At 39.9% G+C, this 19,970-nt stretch overlaps 1 protein-coding gene across 8 annotated transcripts in view; it reads right to left on the reverse strand.

Moving 5' to 3' along the window:
* Positions 1–19,970, reverse strand: part of SLC25A13 (solute carrier family 25 member 13) — a 524,650-nt gene that overhangs the window by 138,556 nt on the left and 366,124 nt on the right. For all 8 annotated transcript variants that reach the window (XM_084977077.1, XM_084977075.1, XM_084977076.1 and 5 more), the window contains one exon: positions 16,979–17,121. In XM_084977077.1, coding sequence (XP_084833203.1) covers positions 16,979–17,121 — 143 coding nt within the window. The remainder of the gene's footprint in view (positions 1–16,978; positions 17,122–19,970) is intronic.

Raw genomic sequence — 19,970 nt, forward strand, 5'->3', positions numbered from 1 at the left:
GCCAAGGAATGATTAGAAGCTTGGAATTTTCATCCCATCTCCCATTCTCTAGAAAGGGGAGAGAGGCTAGAGATGGAGTTAAAGAACTGATCCACCTACATGATGAAGCCTCCATAAAAATTCCAAAAGTACAGAGTTTAGGCAGCTTCCAGGTTGGTGAACATGTGGCAGTACTGGGAGGGTGGTGTGCCTGCAGACAGCATGGAAGCTTTCAGATCCATAATGACACTACACTGCTGACCTTCCTGGATCTCCAGCTTACCCATGGAGAGTGAGAGCTCTCAGCTTCCATAACCACATGAGCCAATTCCTCCTAGTATATCTTTCCTTCTCTCTCCACCCCCAACTCCCCTCCTCTTTCCTCCTCATCCCTCTATACAGCTGATCCTTGAACATGGGTTCAAACTGCTAGGATCCACTTATACAAAGATTGGTTTTTTTTGTTTTTGTTTTTCCAATAGTAAATGCTGCAGTGGTATAGGATCCAAGATTGACTGAATCCACGGGCATTGAAGAATTGCAGATATGGAGCGGAATCTTGGATATGAAAAGCCAACTAAAAGTTACACTCAATTTTTTTTTTTTTTTTTTTTTTTTTGCCACATCTATGGGATGTGGGAGTTCCTGGGCCAGGGATCAAATCCATGCCACAACAGTGACCTGAGTCACAGTAACACTGGACACTTAACCCAATACACCCCCAAAGAACTCCTATACTCAAATTTCTGACTGCTAGCAGGGTCGCAGCTCATAACTCCTGTGTTGTTCAAAGATCAACTGTATACGTTTTACGAGTTCTGTTTCTTTGGAGAACTCTGAATAGAACACACACACATGTGCATATACTATATATACGCTTGCATAAATAGTAGTATAGAACTCCTTCCTAAAGTATGGACACAGTATAGAGTTTACATAGTTACCTTTTGGGTTTGAAAAGGGAGAAAAATATGGACATGAATATACATTCATACCAATTTATTTATATTTGGAGGAGAAATAGTGTGTGGAAGAAAAACATGAAAACTAGAAGAAAAAGAAGTGACCTATAAGGAAGAGTGTAGAGACAAGTTGAAGGGGACAGGCATTTCCAGCTAGACTTTTCTGACTGTGTATTCCTTGCCTCTGTTATGTAGTTTTGACTCAGGAAACATTTGTTTTATATATGCAAAAATTAAGTCTAAAAAAAAAAAAAAGCAGTCCCTAAAAATTGAAAATAAACTGAAATGAATGAAAACATCCATACATCAAGTTGGTGGCAAAACTGTAGATAGAAACGAATTATTTCAAATCACCTTAAAACAGTATTTTCACTGTATATACTTAGAGTTACATGGTCTAAGCACAAATAGAGCTAAAAAGAAATCTTAAGCGGCCTTCAGTATGTAACTGTTAGCAGCAATACTGGTATTATTGAGTATATCCTACATATTGCAAATCTGTAATTCTCTGAGGTTGCTGGTAACCAAGATTTTCAGGGAAAGAGTAAAGTAGAAAAATTAAAGAAGTAAAAATATTGAGTTTAATTTTGTCCATTTAACTTGAGAATTAGAAATACCAGTATGAACTGAAGACATTTCCCCTCTTCTATCCACTGAAAAGGCCTCAAAGTAACCACAACAAAAAAGTAACAAACATACCTAATACTCAGATTGCAGTCTCTATATACAGCTGCCATTAAAAAGAATAAGAGCTCCATGGAAGAGTGGCCAAGTGTAGGAAATATATAGAATAACATTCTGTTTTGCCACAAAGCAAGAAAACTCTCCAATATTAATGGATCCTATCAAAACAAAAATAAAAACAAAAACAAAAACAAAAAAACAAAGAAAAAATACAAAGATACCCACTGGTCAAAGAGAAGATAAAAACAATTGATTAAAACATGACAAATATAACACAAGGGTGAGCACTTCAATATATAAGGCAAATGTTAACAGACAAAAAAGGAGAAGTTGACAGTAACACAATAATAGTGGGAGACTTTTAATACCCACTTACATCAGTGGACAGATCATCCAGACAGAAAATCAATAAGGAAACACTGGCCTTAAATGACACATTAGACCAAATGGACTTAAGATATTTATAGGGCACTCCATCCAAAAGCAGCAGAAAACACATCCTTTTCAAGTGTACACGGAACATTTTCCTGGATAGATCACATACTGGACCATAAAGCAAGGCTTGGTAAATTTATAAAACTTGAAATTACATCAAGCAACTTTCCCAACTACAGTGATATAAAGCTAGAAGTCAACTACATGAAAAAAATCTGTATAAAACACAAACATGTGGAGGCTAAACAATATGCCACTAAACAAGCAATTGATCACTGAAGAAATCAAAGAGGAAACTAACAAATACCTAAAGACATGAAAATGAAAACATGACAATGCAAAACCTATGGGATGCAGCAAAAGGAGTTCTAAGAGGGAAGTTTACAGCAATACAAGCTTATCTCAGGAAACAAGTAAAATCTAAAACAACCAACCTTTTGACTAAAGCTATTAGAGAAAGAATAACAAACAAAACCCTAAGTTAGTAGAATGAAAAATACCATAAAAATAAGAGCAGAAATAAGTGAAACAGAGACTAAAAAAAAATAGATCAATAAAACGAAGAGCTGGGTTTTTTTTGAAAAGGTAAAATTGATAAACCTTTAGCTAGATTCATCAAGAAAAAAAGGGAGAAGGCCCAAATAAATAAAATCAGCAGTGCAAAAGGAAAGGTTACAACCGACACCAGAGAAATACAAAGAATCATAAGAGACTTCTACAGGCAACTATACTTGAATAAAATGGACAACCTAGAAGAAATGGACAAATTCTTAGAAAGGTACCATCTCCCAAGACTTGACCAGGAATATGAACAGACCAATTACAAGTACTAAAATTAAATCAGTAATTTAAAATTTCCCAACAAGCCAGAGTCCAGGACCAGATGGGTACACAGGTGAATTTGACCAAATATTTACACAAGAGTTAACACCTATCCTTCTGAAATGAATCCAAAAAACTGCAGAAGAAGAAACACTTCCGAATTCATTCTGTGAGGTCACCATCCCCTTGATACCAAAACAAGACAAAGACATCACACACAAAAAAGAAAATTACAGACCAATATCACTGATGAACTGATGCAGAAATTCTCAACAAATCCTAGAACAAAAAATACAAAAATCTGTATGGAAATATAAAAGCCCCCAAACAGCAAAAGCAATCTTGAAAAAGAAAAACAGAACTGAAGAATCAGGCTCCTGACTTCACAGTATACTCCAAAGCTACAGTCATCAAAACAGTACAGTACTGGCACAAAACAGAAATACAGATCAATGGAACAGGATAGAAAATCCAAAAAATTCTCTAACACTATATACAAAAATAAACTAAAAATAGATTAATGACCTAAATGTTAAGACCAAATACTGTAAAACTCCTATAGGAAAATAGGCATAACACTCTTTGACATTAAGCTGCAGCAATATTTTTTTGGATCCATTTCAAAGAGTAATGCAAATAAAAACAAAAATAATTAAATGGGACCTAATTAAACCTAATAGCTTTTACACAGCAAAGGAAACCAAAAACAAAATGAAAAGACAACCTATGGACTGAGAGAAAATATCTGCAAATGATGCTACAAGCAAGAGATTAATTTCCAAAATACACAAACAGTGCAAATAGCTTAATGTCAAAAAACAAAACAAAACAAAACAAAAACCCTTCAAAAATGGGCAGAAGAACTAAATAGACATTTCTCCCAAGAAGACATACAGATGGCCTCCGGGCACATGAAAAAAGGTGCTCAATATCACTAATTATTAGAGAAATGCAAATCAAACTACAATGAGGTATCATCACACCTGTCAGAATGGCCATTATTAAAAAAGTCTATAATGAAACAAATGCTGGAGAGAGTGTGGAGAAAAAGGAACCCTCCTACACTGTTGGTGAGAATGTAATTTGGTACAGCCACTATGGAAAACAGTATGGAAGTTTCTTTAAAAACTAAAAATAGACTTGCCAGATGATCCTGCAATCCCATTCATGAGCCTTGTCCAGAGAAAACTAATCTGAAGAGACACATGCACCTCAATTTTCAAAGCAGCACTGTTTACAATAGCCAAGACATGGAAGCAACCAAAATGTCCATCAACAAATGAATGGATAAAGAAAATGTGATACACATACACACAAACACACGCGCGCACACACACACACACACACACACACACACACACACACACACTGGAATATTACTCGGCCATAAAAAAAGAATGGAATAATGTCATCCATAGAAACAAGGATGGACCTAGAGATTATCATACTAAGTGAAGTCGGACAAAGACAAGACAAATATCATATGATATCACTTATTTGTGGAATCTAAAAAAAAGATACAAATGAACCTTTTTACAAAACAAAAATTGACTCATAGACATAGAAAACAAACGGTTGCCAAAGCGGAGGGTGGGGAGATAAATTACGAGTTTGGGGTTAACATGTATACACTACTATATACGAACTAGGTAAATAACAAGGACCTACTATGTAGCACAGGGCAGTATAGTCAGTATCTTATAATAACCTAAAATGGAAAAGAATCTAAGGTTAAGCATGTATATACATGTGTGTAATTGAATCACTTTGCTGAATACCTGAAACTAACAACACTGTAAGTGAACCACACCCCAATTTAAAAAATGCCAAAAACATTAAAAAAAAGAATTCATAATACTCATTATTAAAAAGGTTCTTGTTCCCACCAAAAAACCCAACACCCAACTTGTTGAACCTTAGCAAGTTATTACAACATCAATTCCCTATGTTGGAAAATTGGCTCAGATCAAGAAAGTAATTTGGCTGACTCCTATTTTTAACCCAGACCTGTCCCCTAAAATTAATCCAGATCCTAACATACATCGGCCTACCTCTCCAAATGCATGTTTAATAGGCATCAATCTTATCATGTCCTGAAGAACACTTAGTTTTGATTTCAAACCTATCCCTCTAGAATCCCCTCCGTTGCTCAGACTGCCCTCTCCCATATCCAATCTATCAAGAAAATCCCAAATCCAACCACTTTTTTTACCATCTCCACAGCTAGCTGATTAGTCCTTTCTCTCTCCCTCTCTTGCCCACTTCATTCTATTCTCTACAAATTAGTTGGGGGGAATCCTTCGAAAATGTAATCCTGATCATGTCCGAGTCCAGGGCTCAAAAGGCTCCCAAGACTTCTGCCTACACTTGAAATATAATACTATAGTATCTTTATAAGCTGGCTCCTGGATATCTTTCTGACTTCTTCCTCTTTTCTGCTCCTCACCAGTCTCTAATCAAACTGGTTTCTTTTCTTCATCTCAAAGATGTCAAGTATGCTCTCATCTCAGGCATTCTGCATCTGTTAGTCGCTCTACCTGGAAAGTTCAGCTCATAGATGTTCACATGGCTCACTCTCTCTGCCTACGTGTCACTTTTCAAAGAGGTCTTCTCTGACCACCCTATGGACTGTAACACCTCAGAGCCCATGGTCACTCACCATCTCCTTCTCTTGCTTTAATAGATACAGCCACCTGCCTCTCTACAACATTTATCTACTGGACATAGGTCTATTGGCCATATAAGAGCATACATCTATCTGTTTTGTTTAGAACAGTGCCTGGCACATAGTGTCAATAAAAAATTGTTAAATGAATTAATAAATCTGAAATTGACATAAATTTTTTAAGTATCAAGGGACTCTCAGATATGTAACTGAAAGCCGCTCTACCAAATATCCTTTATTACAGAGACTATAATTAAATAATATAATAATAAAGTTACCGTATAATTTCTATGAAAGTTAAAGTTATCTTCTTTCCTTTCTTAATTTTTCAGACTAAAGATCCCCAAATCTTTATATCAAAGTGCAATGGCAGCTCCACCCTCCAAAACCTTCATTAAAGTCTGAGACTCTCACTGTGTTTACTAGGAAGTGACTCACTGACAATTATGCCACGATAAGTGGGAAAGTTAATAGGCACTATCTCCTCACATTTCACTTCAGGAATTCCTCACACTTAGCAAGAGTGTTTTTAATTTAAGCAACTTCTACATCCTGTGCCAATGACAGTGACATTGGTAGAGAAGTGCATTTGGAGGTAGCCAGGAAACAGCTTACATTTGATTTCCTTTCCTTTCCTTTACAATTTTAGATTTAAGTTTCAAACAGACAGTATTTGCTCATCACATATTTTCTGAGCACCCTGACATGATGGAAAGAATGTCGTGGAAGAAGGGTTGGTATTTTCAGTTGGCCCAGTACAGGCAAGAATTCTGAGACTATGGTGTGCAATGGGACCTCAAGGTTGAACCTATGAGTAAAAGGGGAAAAGTATCCCCCAAACTACTCCTGAGTTAAAAAAACAAACAAACAAAAAAACAAAAACAAAAACACAAACCTCTGAAGAATGTTAGGACAGTTTTTGCTAATCTGTGGGGGTGGATGATAGTTGGGATAGCTCTCATGAAGGTTTTATGTCTACCTTAAGTTAGGCAAATAATCAGTTTTAGGGGCTAAATGTATTGCAAAGAACATCAGAACTTCTAAGCAAAGACTATGCGAAGTTCTCATGCAAGCTCCATGCACATGAACATAAAGTTCCCCAGCAGAGCAGACTGGGCACAAACCAAAAAGAACTGCATCCAAATTCTAATTCCAACACTAAATTATATGACTTCAATTTAAACTTCATGATTCTGCATCTCTCTCTGTAAGCACGGGGTGGGGGGAGGTACAGGTACCAACTTTAAGGACTTGCTATGAGGATTAAATAAGGATGGAAATTGTTAGCATCAGATTTGGAACCCTATGGGCACTCAGTAACACTGCTTTTTTCATCCTTTAATCTAACCATATAGGGTAAAAACAGCCAAGCTCTGATCCCACAGAATATTTTTGCTTTAAAAATTTTTCAAGTAATAAGATAGCCCCTCCCCAGGCTTCCTGGCCTCCCTGTGAAGATATCTATCTCCTGCAGGGCAAGCACAATCTGGAGCCCAACAGGACTAATCTCATTGGACCTCCACCAGCAGTCCCAGACTCCCGGTTTACCCTTTATCACCCATACCCAATCCCCATGGGGCTCTGCACATTCCCTATTCTGTCATCATCTCCCAGAATCCCCCTCCCTCGCTGGACCCTCTAGAATTCATAGGGCATGATGAGCAAAACCTCATCCTCAATCACTTCTCTAAGTAGAATCTCTTTCAGAGGAATCCTCTAAATATCCATCACCTACTCGCTGTAACCAACACCTGGTTCTTCCCTAGGGCCCATGCTTCCTGAGAAGTGAGGGGCTCTCCTTGGCGGTCCTGGGTTGCACCAGGCTTATAAGCAGGGAGGTATACTCCTTCCTCCCTGTTGCCCCTTGCAGACCATCCCCCAACCCTCTCCCTTCCCAACCCCCAGTTTAAATACTCACAGTCTCTGACTATAGCACTCAGCACCCCTCCTTGTTTGCATCACCTAATAACCCCCTATCCCCTTCCCACATTTTAGGTCCTGACTCATTGACATGTTCTTCAACCCTACTCCTCCCTTAATTCTCAATATTTTCAATATGCTAAACCTTCCAACACCTAACCCTGCCAATCATGTGAACTTGCCCCTTCCACTGATCTTTTCTCCACCCATCCTCACTCACTCAGTTCCATGGTCCAATTCTGGACTCCTGCCATAATTAATACTGCAATACCTCCTTATTCTCAATGTCATGCCCTCACCTTTTGGCCACTATCTTCTGATCTTCCTGCTCACTCTCTCCTTCCCCAGCTTCGACCATCTTCAAGCACACCGAAACCTACAATTCAGTAAGCCTACCACATTGTCTTTGTGTCCAAGTCCAGTATCCTTTCTTTGCCCCTTATCCAGATTAAAGATATAGTTAATCACATGGAGAACAGACTTATGGTTGCCAAGGGGGAAGGGAGTGGAATGCACTGGGAGTTTGGAGTTAATAGAGACATACTATTACATTTAGAATGGACAGACAATAAGGTCCTACTATAGCACAGGGAACTAACTATACACAAACTCCTGGGACAGACCACAGGAGAATATATATGTATTAAAAAAGAATATACATATATATGTATTTATGTATGACTGAGTCACTTTACAGCAGAAATTGGCATAACATTGTAAATCAACTATAGTTTAATTTTAAAAAGTGGAAATAAAGCTATAGTCAATCATTCTAACTGCTCTCTTGCATGACCTTCACCTCCCCGGCACACCTCCCACCCTGGGTTATTCAATGGCCAAGCCCTCAAACCTTGGTTACAGCCAACAGTTCCTGCTCTATGCCAGCAGCTAAGCAGCCAGACTCAGGAGCTGGAAAACAAACTGCCACACTAACTGGTCTTGCCCTGAATTTCATGACCACAAACCCTAGGGTGGGCCCTCAAGTGGGTCCAAGGCAGCAGCCATGCTGTGTTCTGATCCATGGAGAAGAAGAAAACTTCCAAATCCCACCACCACACCTCATCAACACCTCTGCCCCATACAGTATCCATTTTTTGAGCTCAGAATTTTTCAAAGTGTCAAGACCCCTTTACCTGTTTATGAATTATTGAGGATCCCAAAGGACTTTTAATTATGTGGGTTGTACCTATCACATTTACTGTGTAAGAAATTAAAATTGATAATTTTTTAAAATATTAATTCATTAAAAAGTGAATAAGCCTATTACATGGTAATACATAAAACATATTTGTATGAAAAATAACTATATTCTAAAATAAAAATGTAGCAAGAAAAAAGCAGTTTTGTCTTTGCAAATCTCTTAAATATCTGACTTAATGGAAGACAGCTGCATTCAATCTGCTATAATACATTGTTTGGGTTGAAGGATATGAAGGATTTCAGCCTCACACAGATTCCTAATTAGAAAAGGAACACTTTAATAGTTTTCTTCGATACTTGCAGATAATCCATGATACAACACCAAAGCCCAACAAGGGATAGTTTCTTAATGATTAGGTGCAATATGGAATCTGAAACTGTATCAGTGGCCTCTTTTCTGCTCTGTTACATTAAAATCCATGGGTCTATCTTGTACTTTGAATGGATCTTTAACTCATATATGATTTTCTAACACCATGGTTTTCCAGTCAACCAGAAAAGACATTTCCCTTAGTTACGCAGATCTTCCGAACGTTGGCACATTTCATTTTACTATATTAAAAAATCACATTATTACTATCACCACTAATTACATCAGAAAAGGCTTTAAGGATCAGGAGGCTGTCACATGAAAATTTTTTAAATGCTCTCCAAAAGCCTGTTCCATGAAAAGAACAGTCGACTAGCTCAGCAAGCAACCTGAGTTGATTTTCCTCTGACAACAATCACAGGACACTAACCAGCAGTCTTTGTGCATGCCTCTCATTTAGTCACCCCCCAACTTCTTTTTTCTTTTTTATGGTGGTGCCCATGGCATGGGGAAGTTTTCGGGCCAGGGGTCAAATCCCTGCCACAGCAGCCATTCCCGTGGGCATGCATTACACTATTATCTACCCACTTCAAAAAGATCCTCTTGGAGTTCCCATCGTGGCTCAGTGGTTAACCAATCCAACTAGGAACCATGAGGTTGCGGGTTGGATCCCTGGCCTTGCTCAGTGGATTAAGGATCTGGGGTTGCCGTGAGCTGTGGTGTAGGTCGCAGACACTGCTCGGATCCTGGGTTGCTGTGGCTCTGGTGTAGGCCAGCGGCTACAGCTCTGAATGGACCCCTAGCCTGGGAACCTCCATATGCCACAGAAGCGGCCCAAGAAATGTCAAAAAGACAAAAAAAAAAAAAAAAAAAAAAAAAGGAAAAGGAAAAAGGTCCTCCTTTCACCCGCCCTTCCCCCTTCCAGCTGTGGCCCCATTTCTCACCTTCCCTTGACAGCAAAACTCTCTAAAAGAGGGCCTGGGTTGGAATGGAGGAGAAGGGGGAGGAGGAGGAGGGCTATCCGTACATATGAATGAGAAGTGAAATCAGCACCTAGTCATTAATCAACCCTTTCTGGAATTAAAAAGAAAAATAAACCCAGGCACCTGACACTCCTAAAGGTTTTCTAATATACCAGCGACATAATACAAACCTTTTTAAGAATTCTTTTTAATTTACTCTGCGCAGACAGCGTCTAGCCACCACATTGCACGCACCCCCTATGATTTCAGACATCAAATATTAACACAAAGTGAGTAATGCAAAGAGAAAGGGGGTTAATCAGACACCTTGAGAGAAAGAAAAAATAACACTGATTCAATGAGAGCTGCTAATGAGGCTTTTTGTTTGGGTAGATTAATTTGGGAGTCTGATGACTAAGAAGAAAATTTAAGCTTCTCAGGTGACTGCTGTTGATTATTCTCAAGATTTTTTTTTTTTTAATTAAAGAGATGGCTTTGCTTAATTCTATATTTTATGGATTTCAGGTGTTTATCTGAACTCTGGGTCCACCCTGGCAGGGTAGAAAACTTTCCTCATTAACAAACTGAAAGACCTCCTCTTATTGATTCTGGATTATATTTGACAGATGATGAGTATTTCAGACTGTGAACTGCTGATGTTTAAATACATTACCCTAATACTCTTTAAGCATTGCCAATTGTAAACCTCATTAACTCTCAGCATGTGGCCAAGGCCTGGATTTCATCGCGTCAGCCTCACAAAGTGAAAACAGGTATATAAAAATGATTTTATCATCAACAACATTATTATATCCTCCTTCACCTTGTGAAGTATTTAAAGGGCCTTTTTATTTTCTCTCAGAAGGATAAGTAGCAAACATGGGAGAGGCAGAGGACACACTTTACTTATACAGCCACATGTTTTAAAACCCAAGATTTCTTCATCTTTTCTTCTCTGACATCCTTATTCCTCATGCCTCAAAATGAGCATCGTCCCAGGACTGATTCTCTGTACTCTGAGAAGAATCATTTGTGGAAGCTGATTTTATTGCTATCATTTCGATTTAATGGAACAGGAGGCGGACTAGGTGGTAAATTGGATGCATCAGCTTGTCACCAAGAAATCAGGATTTGACATTCCCTTTTTTTCAAAAGAAGAGCCAGCTTTTGCTCTTGCCCGGAGCTCAGAGGTCCCACATGGAGATGGACAAGAAACACTGTTAGCTCATGCTTGATCCTAGCAAACCAATGAGACACCAGAGCTGCCCAGGGCACATCCCACATGGTCAGGGGTGGGACCTGTAACAGGCAGAGGGCACTCTGAGCCCAAGAGGCCAGGCACCCAACACCTCCAGCTTATTCAGGCTGTGCTCAGCCTTCCCAGGTAAGACCAGGTCCTTCTCAAACAGCTTTTGAGCTTCAAACCTCTCTAATGAGACTTCCCCTAGTAACAAAAAGAAACATGTTTGCCAAGCTCAAAGGGACACAGTTTATCCTTCCCTTGCTCTTAGTAGAGAGCTATGTGAACAATAAGTTAAAATTGCAGTTAAAAAGCTTCTTTTAAACAGAAACATAACAATACCAACCAAACCTAAAAGACACATTGAAAATTATATAGACAAATCCAACAACACATGGAGAATTCATACTGTCTAAACATAGAGAGAGGAGCTCTTAGAGTCCCAACTCCTCCCCTTTTCTCCCTCCTCAGCTGCTGAGAAAAGACTTCTTGCCCAGAGGTCCAGCCAGTGAGAGGCTTTCAGGCCCCAGCCCCCTCAAGGAACTTTACAAATTGATTAAACTCATCAGTTAATCTACTAAAACAGTGGAATGCAGGGAAATCTAAATACAATGGGCGATTAGAAGGGAGAGTGAGGTCTGATGAAATCACAGTTATTAACCATGAGGATGCTGGAGCACAAGCAGACCGTGCCAATACCCAACTCACATGGCCCTTCAGTGGCTCTCCATTGCTCTTATGACAAAGACTGCCCCATCTTTAACAGGAAGTGCAATTTCCCACACAGTCTGGCCATGGTCTAACTCTCCCCAAGGGTGTCCTGCACGTACTTTCCATGCTCCATGTGTGCCAGCCTTCACATTTCAGAATGTGACAGAGCATTTGCAGCCACTGTTCCCTCTGCCCCCACCCTCATCACCCTCCCAAATCCCAAAGCTCAAACGCAAACATCACTCATCAGAATTCTTTCCTGATGTCCCAGTCGGCACGAAGCCCCCCCTATTGTCCCTCACACCATGTCTCTCCTATGGAGCTCCTATCATAACATCAATTCATATTTATCTGTGGTTTTCTGATTAGCACCTGTCTGTTCCACTAAATCAGAAGGGCCAAGCAGGCAAGCACTCTTTTTCTTCTCACCCTGGTATCCTGCACATACCAACCAGTGCCAGGCACAGATGTGAGGATCTCAGACAGCCGCTGAGTGACTGAGTGGATGGCCATCCACAAGAAGCTTTCCACGTGTGGAAGGCTGGCCAAGCCACAGGCTCATGAATCATTAAACTAGCATCAGGAGGGCTCCAAAAAACAAGATCCCTTTGCCAGCAAGCTGGAAGGGTTGAGCTCAGAAGTTCATACAGTGCACAGGTGTTTAACTTCCATGCTAGCGCTCAGCCTGAGCCCAGACATAGCTAAAGCCTTCAGGAGACAGTATCCAGCAGGGGTATCTGCCTGGAAAACATCTGATTCTAGCCAAAAGCTACTACTTGAAAAAAAGCTATCAGAGTTCCTGCCATGGTGCAGCAGAAACGAATCCGACTAGGAACCACGAGGTTGCGGGTTTGATCCCTGGCCTCACTCAGTGGGTTAAGGATCTGGCATTGCCGTGAGCTGTGGTGTAGGTCGCAGACAAAGCTTGGATCTGATGTTGCTGTGACTGTGGTATAGGCTGGCAGATGTAGCTCTAATTAGACCCCATGCCTGGGAACCTCAATATGTCATGTGTGTGGCCCTAAAAATCAAAAAAAGAAAAAAAAAAAAAAAAGAAAGAAAAAAGCTATATTTTGGTATCAGGCTGGTTGGTTTCTGTCCTCCCAAGATTCTTTGCAACTATAGGCTTTCTCATTTCCTATGGCTGCTATAATAAAGTACCACAAACTGAGTAGCTCAACACAACAGAATTTCACCCTGTCACAGTTCTGGGTACCAGACATTTGAATCAAGGTGTCGGCAGACCCACACCCGAGAATCTTTAAGAGAGAACCATTCCTTGCCCCTTCCAGCTTCTGGTGGCCCTAGGTGTTCCCTGGCTTGTGTCACCCCATCACTCTAGTCTCTGTCTCCATGGTCACTTTACCTTCTACCCCTGCCAGTGATGTGTCAAATCTCTCTCTCTCATTGGGATGCTTGTGATGGCACTTAAGGCGCAAGTAATCCAGGATCATCTCCTCATCTCAAGATCCTTAATTCAACCACATCTACAAAGACACTTTTTCCAAAAGGTCACCTTACCAAATTCCAGGGATTATGACTTGATATCTTCAGGTGGCCATGATTCAGCCTCCAACAATGAAATTAAAATTTGAACTAAAGCTTCCATTACTCAATACTCCTGGGCTTTGTTAGGGGGCAAAATCTTCTTAGTAGATTTACCTAAGTTTAGTCAACAAACTGATGTGAAACAGAGGCCAGAGATTGGACTCGACACTGGAGATAGCAAAATATACAAGACTTGGTCCTTAGACTCAAGAAACCACAACTAGCGGACCAGTACTAAAAATGAGTATTTCAAATCATCATGACATCTGGACCAGCACAACTATCATTATTTTTAAATCCTAAAGTTGTCAATCTACAAAGAGCCTTTCAAATTTTAATAAAGTTATTTGCTAAAATCCCTCTGGTCAGTCAAGCTAGGTGATCACACCCCACAAGAGCCTCGCCAGATACATGGCACCCCTTCCAGTGCTTCTTCATTGTTCAGCGTGTGTGCTGTGCTTTTGTCGGCAAAGTGCAACTTCTGCCATGTAATTTTTTCAAGGAACAGTAGTTGATTTGGGAGGATGACAAATGACTTGTTTACTCAACAAATGCCGTGCTTCGAAAGAAAGGGAAAGAAAGGGAAAATGAAGGTATTTACCATTTTCCATTGAAAACAGGTATATTATACCCATTTGTAAAGTAAATACTGTGGAGCTGTGCATGAGAGTTAGGATTAGAGAAAATGGCATAAGAATATCTGAATGGGTCTTAAACAGTAACCCTATGCTACTAGCTTGGTCAGTTTAAGTACTGGAGGTGATTCTTCAATTTGCTCAGCCCTCTTGGAAATAATATTTGCTAATTACAAAAAAGTGGTCTGTGTCCAATGGAAAAAATTTAGCAGACACCACCTTAACCAAGTGAGCAAGCTAAGTGTCATCAATGCCAGGACAAGGTGCCTCCTGAGGAGACACAAAAGGTACTAGAATCTCTCCTGACCTGCAGCCCGAAATCTATCATGAATCAGTCATGTGGGACCTTTAACTAAGTAACTGGGCCTGGGTTTTAAGTCAATGTCATGAAAAAACAATAAAAAGCAAGGGTCTGTTCTAGATTAAAAGATATACAACAACTACATGCAGTACAGGAACCCTTGACTAGATCCTGGACTTTAAAAAAAAAAAAAAGGCAAGGAGCCATTTATGGGGAGTGAGTGGAGAGACTTGATACATTTGAAAATAGATGGAAGTTCCCAGGCTAGGGGGTCAAACTGGAACTTCAGCTGCTGGCCTACGCCACAGTCACAGTGGATCCAAGTCTGCAACCTATCTCTGTCAAAATCTGTGACAACAGTGGATCCTTAATTCACTGAGTGAGGCGAGGGATTGAACCCACACCCTCAGGGAGACTATGTCGGGTTCTTAACTTGCTGAGCCACAATAGGAACTCCCTACTTAAACATCTTGATGTCTGCAATTTATAGTTAAAAGGTCTAGCAGAAAAAGGGAAATTATGGGTATACATGCATAGAAAAATGTGTGTGTGTGTTTGTCTTTTGTCTTTTTAGGACTGCACCTGCGGCATATGGAGGTTCCCAGGCTAGGGACTCAATCAGAACCATAGCCACCGGCCTAAACCACAGCCACAGCAACATGGGATCTGAGCCATGGGGCAACCTACACCAGCTCACGGCAACAAAGGATCCTTAACCCACTTAGCAAGGCCAGGGATGGAACCCACATCCTCATGGTTGCTAGTCGGGTTCGTTAACCACTGATCCGTGATGGGAACACCTTTTTTTTAAAAAGAAAAGCACACAGGTGTTAAAAATGTTAACTAGCCAATCTAGAGGAAGTTTATCTATTGAGCATTCATTGAATTATTTCGATTTTCTGTAGTTTAAACTACCAAGTAAGAAAAAAGATTGATCTTAAACCATAAATCAAATAACTCATAATCAGGTCACACTTCTTCTGGATCTTAAAAACACAGAGGATGTGGAAACAACCAAATTTTTCTTAAAAAAAAAAAAAATGTTCACTAAAATAAATCTATGATCTGTTTCGCTTTAGCATGGATGGACTAGAGTGAAATACACCCCTGCCTTTTCCTGCACCTCCCCAGAGAGGCCCTGTGAGGGAAGGCCTGATCATACCTGACAGTTTCCTGCAAAGCAAAGAATTCCACCTGGGGGTGGACTTGGAAAACAGAAGTAACCTGGAGTTCCCATTGTGGTTCAGTGGTAATAAGTCTGACTAGTATCCATGAGAATGTGGGTTTGATCCCTGGCCTTGCTCAGTGGGTTAAGGATCTGGCGTTGCTGTGAGCTGTGGTACAGGTCGCAGATGTGGCTCGGATCCCATGTTACTGTGGCTGTGGTGCAGGCCAGTAGCTTCCTCTCCAATTCAACCCCTAGCATAGGAATGTCTATATGCCACGGGTATGGATGGCCCTTTAAAAAAAAAAGAGAGAGAGTGAGTGAAGAAAAAAGAAAACAGAAATAACCTGAGTAACTGCTACTGGAACAGAGAAGGTATAATCCAGCAATCTGCCAGGGTTTCACAGGAAGTATAACTGCCAGTTTCCTCCCCAATTCCTTCCTGTCAGCCAGACCCTCACTTTAGAGGAGGTTATCCCCATACAGGATGGAACAACAGGTGCATAGCAAGAAAAGGGGAGTGCTGATAAAACTGAGAGCATTCACAGTGCATCAAGGGAGTTTATTTTGGTTGGATCTCAAATCCACGCACGTGGGAAAAATCAGACACAGGACCAATACGGAAAGTTCAGAGCTAAAGAACACCACCCCAGAATGGCAGGTAACATCTATCAAAGGGGGTGCTGGCAAGTGGCAAGGGCAGAAGGCTGTGTCTACTACAGTTTATACGAAAAAGACTAGTTCTTACAGATTATACTCTGTGACTAGGGTACACTGGTTTTCATATTACTGATATTTTGGAGCCTAAAATTTTGCACTTAATGGTGAAAGCCAAATGCAATATTATCTAGCTTAGGAAAGACTCATTTTTAAAAATGTAAACAGAGAAGACTGGTGAGGGGAAAAAAAAATCCAAAGGCATTTTGCAAAGTGTCCTATTTAATTTCAGATGGTTCAGTGTCTCTCTTCCAGCTGGGGTAGAATGACTTTCTTGGGGATTTGGAATCATTATTCTGCCTGTTAGATTTACAGCATTTAATCATATGTGACATTTAAAAGTTACTTGAGCAGAGAGAAAGGTTATAGAAAAGTTATGTTTGCAGTGCTATGTTTTACATTTACTCACAATTTTTACAGCTGCCTTGAAAAATACCCATATACTACATATACTTGTGTATATCTTCATACCGCTCAACTAAAATAGTTGTGAAACCATTAACAGTTGTTTAAACTATGTCCAAAAATACACATATAGAATCTCCAAGTATGATAAGAACAGTGAAGGGTACTATTTCTACAACAACATATTAATTGTTAAAGGGAGAGATGCTCTTAAGAGGTGGGAAGGTAAACACTGACTTCCTGACCATTAAAGCAACAGAAAGCTGTTTCAAACAAACAAACGAACAACCAAATGAAGTAACTGAAAATAAACATACCCATCTTTGGTCTGATCCACCACACCACTTAAAAGTTCCACAGTCTTTGGATTAGGCTGGCTTTCTCCAAAAATGTTCAAATATCGAGTGACAAAGTCATTGGGAGACATGAAAAATTCACCATTTTTTTCAATGCTTGCATACTGTTTAAAAGAATAGAGAAGATATTTTATTCTCAAAAATACATAATCGAGATCAATATGTGAAAAAGTTGAAAACAGTTACAGGATAAAATCTCAGATCTGACAATACACTCTTTATAAGGTTGGTTATTTCCCATCACTTTAAAAAAAAAAAAAAGGCAAAAACACATTGTTTGCCTAGTTCTTTCTTTTTTAAAAACTTTTTCGTTATAGTTGATTTACAATGTTCTGCCGACATCTGTTATACAGCAAAGTGACCCAGTCATACATATATACACACTCTTCTCACATTATCCTCCATCATGTTCTATCACAAGTGATTGGATATAGTTCCCTGTGCTATACAGCAAGACCTCATTGATTATCCATTCTAAAGACCTCATTGATTATCCATTCTAAGTGAAACAGTTTGCATCTATTAACCCCAGACTCCCAGTTCAACCCACTTCCTCATCTTCCTCCTTGGCAATCACAAGTCTGTTCTCCAAGTCTGTGAGACTGTTTCTTTCTGCAGATAGGTTCATCTGTGCCATATTTTATCACTTATTTGTTGAATCTAAAATATGGCACAGATGAACCTATCTACAGGGCAAGTTTTCTTTCTATACCAGTGGTTCTCAGCTGTGGGTAGGTTAGCCTGACTCTCTAGCTTACAAGCACCAATGTCCCCAGTAGCCAAGTACAATGTACGAGAACTAGCCTTCTCCGTATGCTTACCTGCCTTTCTGGGGTGAAGTTCTCTAGCTCTGAGCTGCCTGTTTTCATTTCCCCCCACAGGGGACATCTGGTAGTGTCTGATGACAATTCTGAGTGTCATAACTTAGGGGAAGGGACAGAAGCAGATTGAGAAACTGGCATCTAGTTGGTAGAGATCATGGATGTAGCTAAACAACCTACAATGCACAGGCTGGCCGCCCACAACCCAGTCATCAGCCCAAATGTCAACAGCACCAAGGCTGAGCAAAACATTTACAGAAATTTGGAAAGACATATTATGTCTTGTGCTTTAGCAAGGACATATGGCTTAATTTAAAAAAAAAAAAAAAAAGGAGAGTTCACTATGAAATCATGAATGAAATCAACTAAATTCTTTTGCCCCCATTCCTGTTCCAAAGGCATCAACGATGCAAACAAACAAACAAAATGACCAACGGGGTGAACTGGAAAGCAAGCTGTTAACAGCATGGCTTCTGTGGGGTTTCAAGGACATGGGTGAGAAATGCTGCCATGGTCAGCATGATCTCCATTCTAGAGCAGAAAAGGTCAATAAGAATAAGGTGACAGGTGATGCTTTTCACAGCATTCTGCCAGGTATGTCTGCAATATATTCCAGGAAAATCAAAGTATTTTCAGCACATTAGCGGAGCCTGCTCATTCCTGTTCTGTGGAGCCCCTGGGGCTGCAGAAAAGCTGAGAAGCAACATGGGATCACGTGTATCCTTCTGGAGTAGGAGGGGGCCTCTTACCCTGGGGATCAAACAGTGACTTGGGGGGTGGGGAGATGGGGACCATGAGCTACCAGAAGTACAGGGCTAGTTGGGTGATGGGAGTCACAGTGATGGGGAAGCACAGTGAAAAGAGGTGCAACGACAGCATCTCTGCCCCCTCTGGAACTACAGTTCCATTGGAAACTTCAAAAGTCACAGGTTATTTCCACATTCTAGTCATTCCAACACAGGATAAGCTCTTGGTTAGATACTCAGTTCACAGCTTTGGAGTCTCTATGGCCTGGGTGCCCAGAGCTCTGCTTCTGCCTCTTACTACCTATATGACTAAAGTTTTCTGGGCCTCTGGCTCCTGAGCTGTAAAATAGGTAATAACACAAGCTGTTCATAAGATTGACGCTAGAAATTAATGAATAATCATGTAACATACTTAGCACAATACCCTACACACAATAAGCACTTTATAAATATTCTAGATTGTTGGTTTTTGTTTAACATTTGTTAGCATAGTACAAAAGAAAAGCTCAAAGATGGACCAATAATCTTACTATTCTTCAGTTAGTGTTCAATTTGGCTTTTTGCAAATGTAGAAGAAAAATACTTTGATTTTCCTGAAGCAAAACAAGATGGAAATATAAAGGAAATGTCACTGTTAATTATAGCAGTCCTATGATTGAGAATTATACCTATGTTTGCTTACTGTAGTGAATAATTCATTTATTTAAAAACACAATTTAACTCTTCTCCCATGAGTAGACATTATTAGAGGATTACTGGATTATCTCCAGTTTGGGGTATTTTTTTTTTTAAAGCTAAGGTAACCAGCTTTGAATATAACATTTGTTCAAATTCCTGGCAATTTTCAAAGGCTAGACTCCCAGAAGAGAAATTGCTGAGTCAAAGGAGAGGAACTTTAAGGCTCTTAATACTTATTATCACACTGCTCTCCAAAAAGATTGTACCAATTACACTCCCACCAACAGTGTGCAAACATGCCCTTTCCCCGCTTTGTCCATCATACTTGTTGCCAATATTTTTTGAGTTTGATATTTTTATGTAATTGAGCCTGTAGATTTTTTTTCTCCTTGGCAGTGTCTTCCATAACTTCTAAGTTAGAAATTAGCTCTTCTTCATCCCAAGACTAACCATTCACACACATTTTCTCTTAGTTTTTGAAAAGGTTTAACTTTTACTAAGTTTCAATATACTGATACTTTGGTTTTTGCATGTGGTTTGAGGTAAGGATCCTCCAACTTGAGCTTTTTCCACTTTCTGTCTTGGTTGTCCTCGGACCAAACATCAAATCACTCTCCCTTCTCCCAGCTTTAGGATGCCATGTTTACCACATACTAAATTATCATAGAGTCATCAGGGAAAGTTTGGCAAGCAAGTCCATCTTCAGTA

Source organism: Sus scrofa, chromosome 9, assembly GCF_054392235.1.
Source record: "Sus scrofa isolate SSC_HxYL_T2T_F1_AM1 chromosome 9, Sscrofa_HxYL_maternal_Yorkshire_Landrace_v2.0, whole genome shotgun sequence".
NCBI classification, from domain to species: Eukaryota; Metazoa; Chordata; class Mammalia; order Artiodactyla; family Suidae; genus Sus; species Sus scrofa.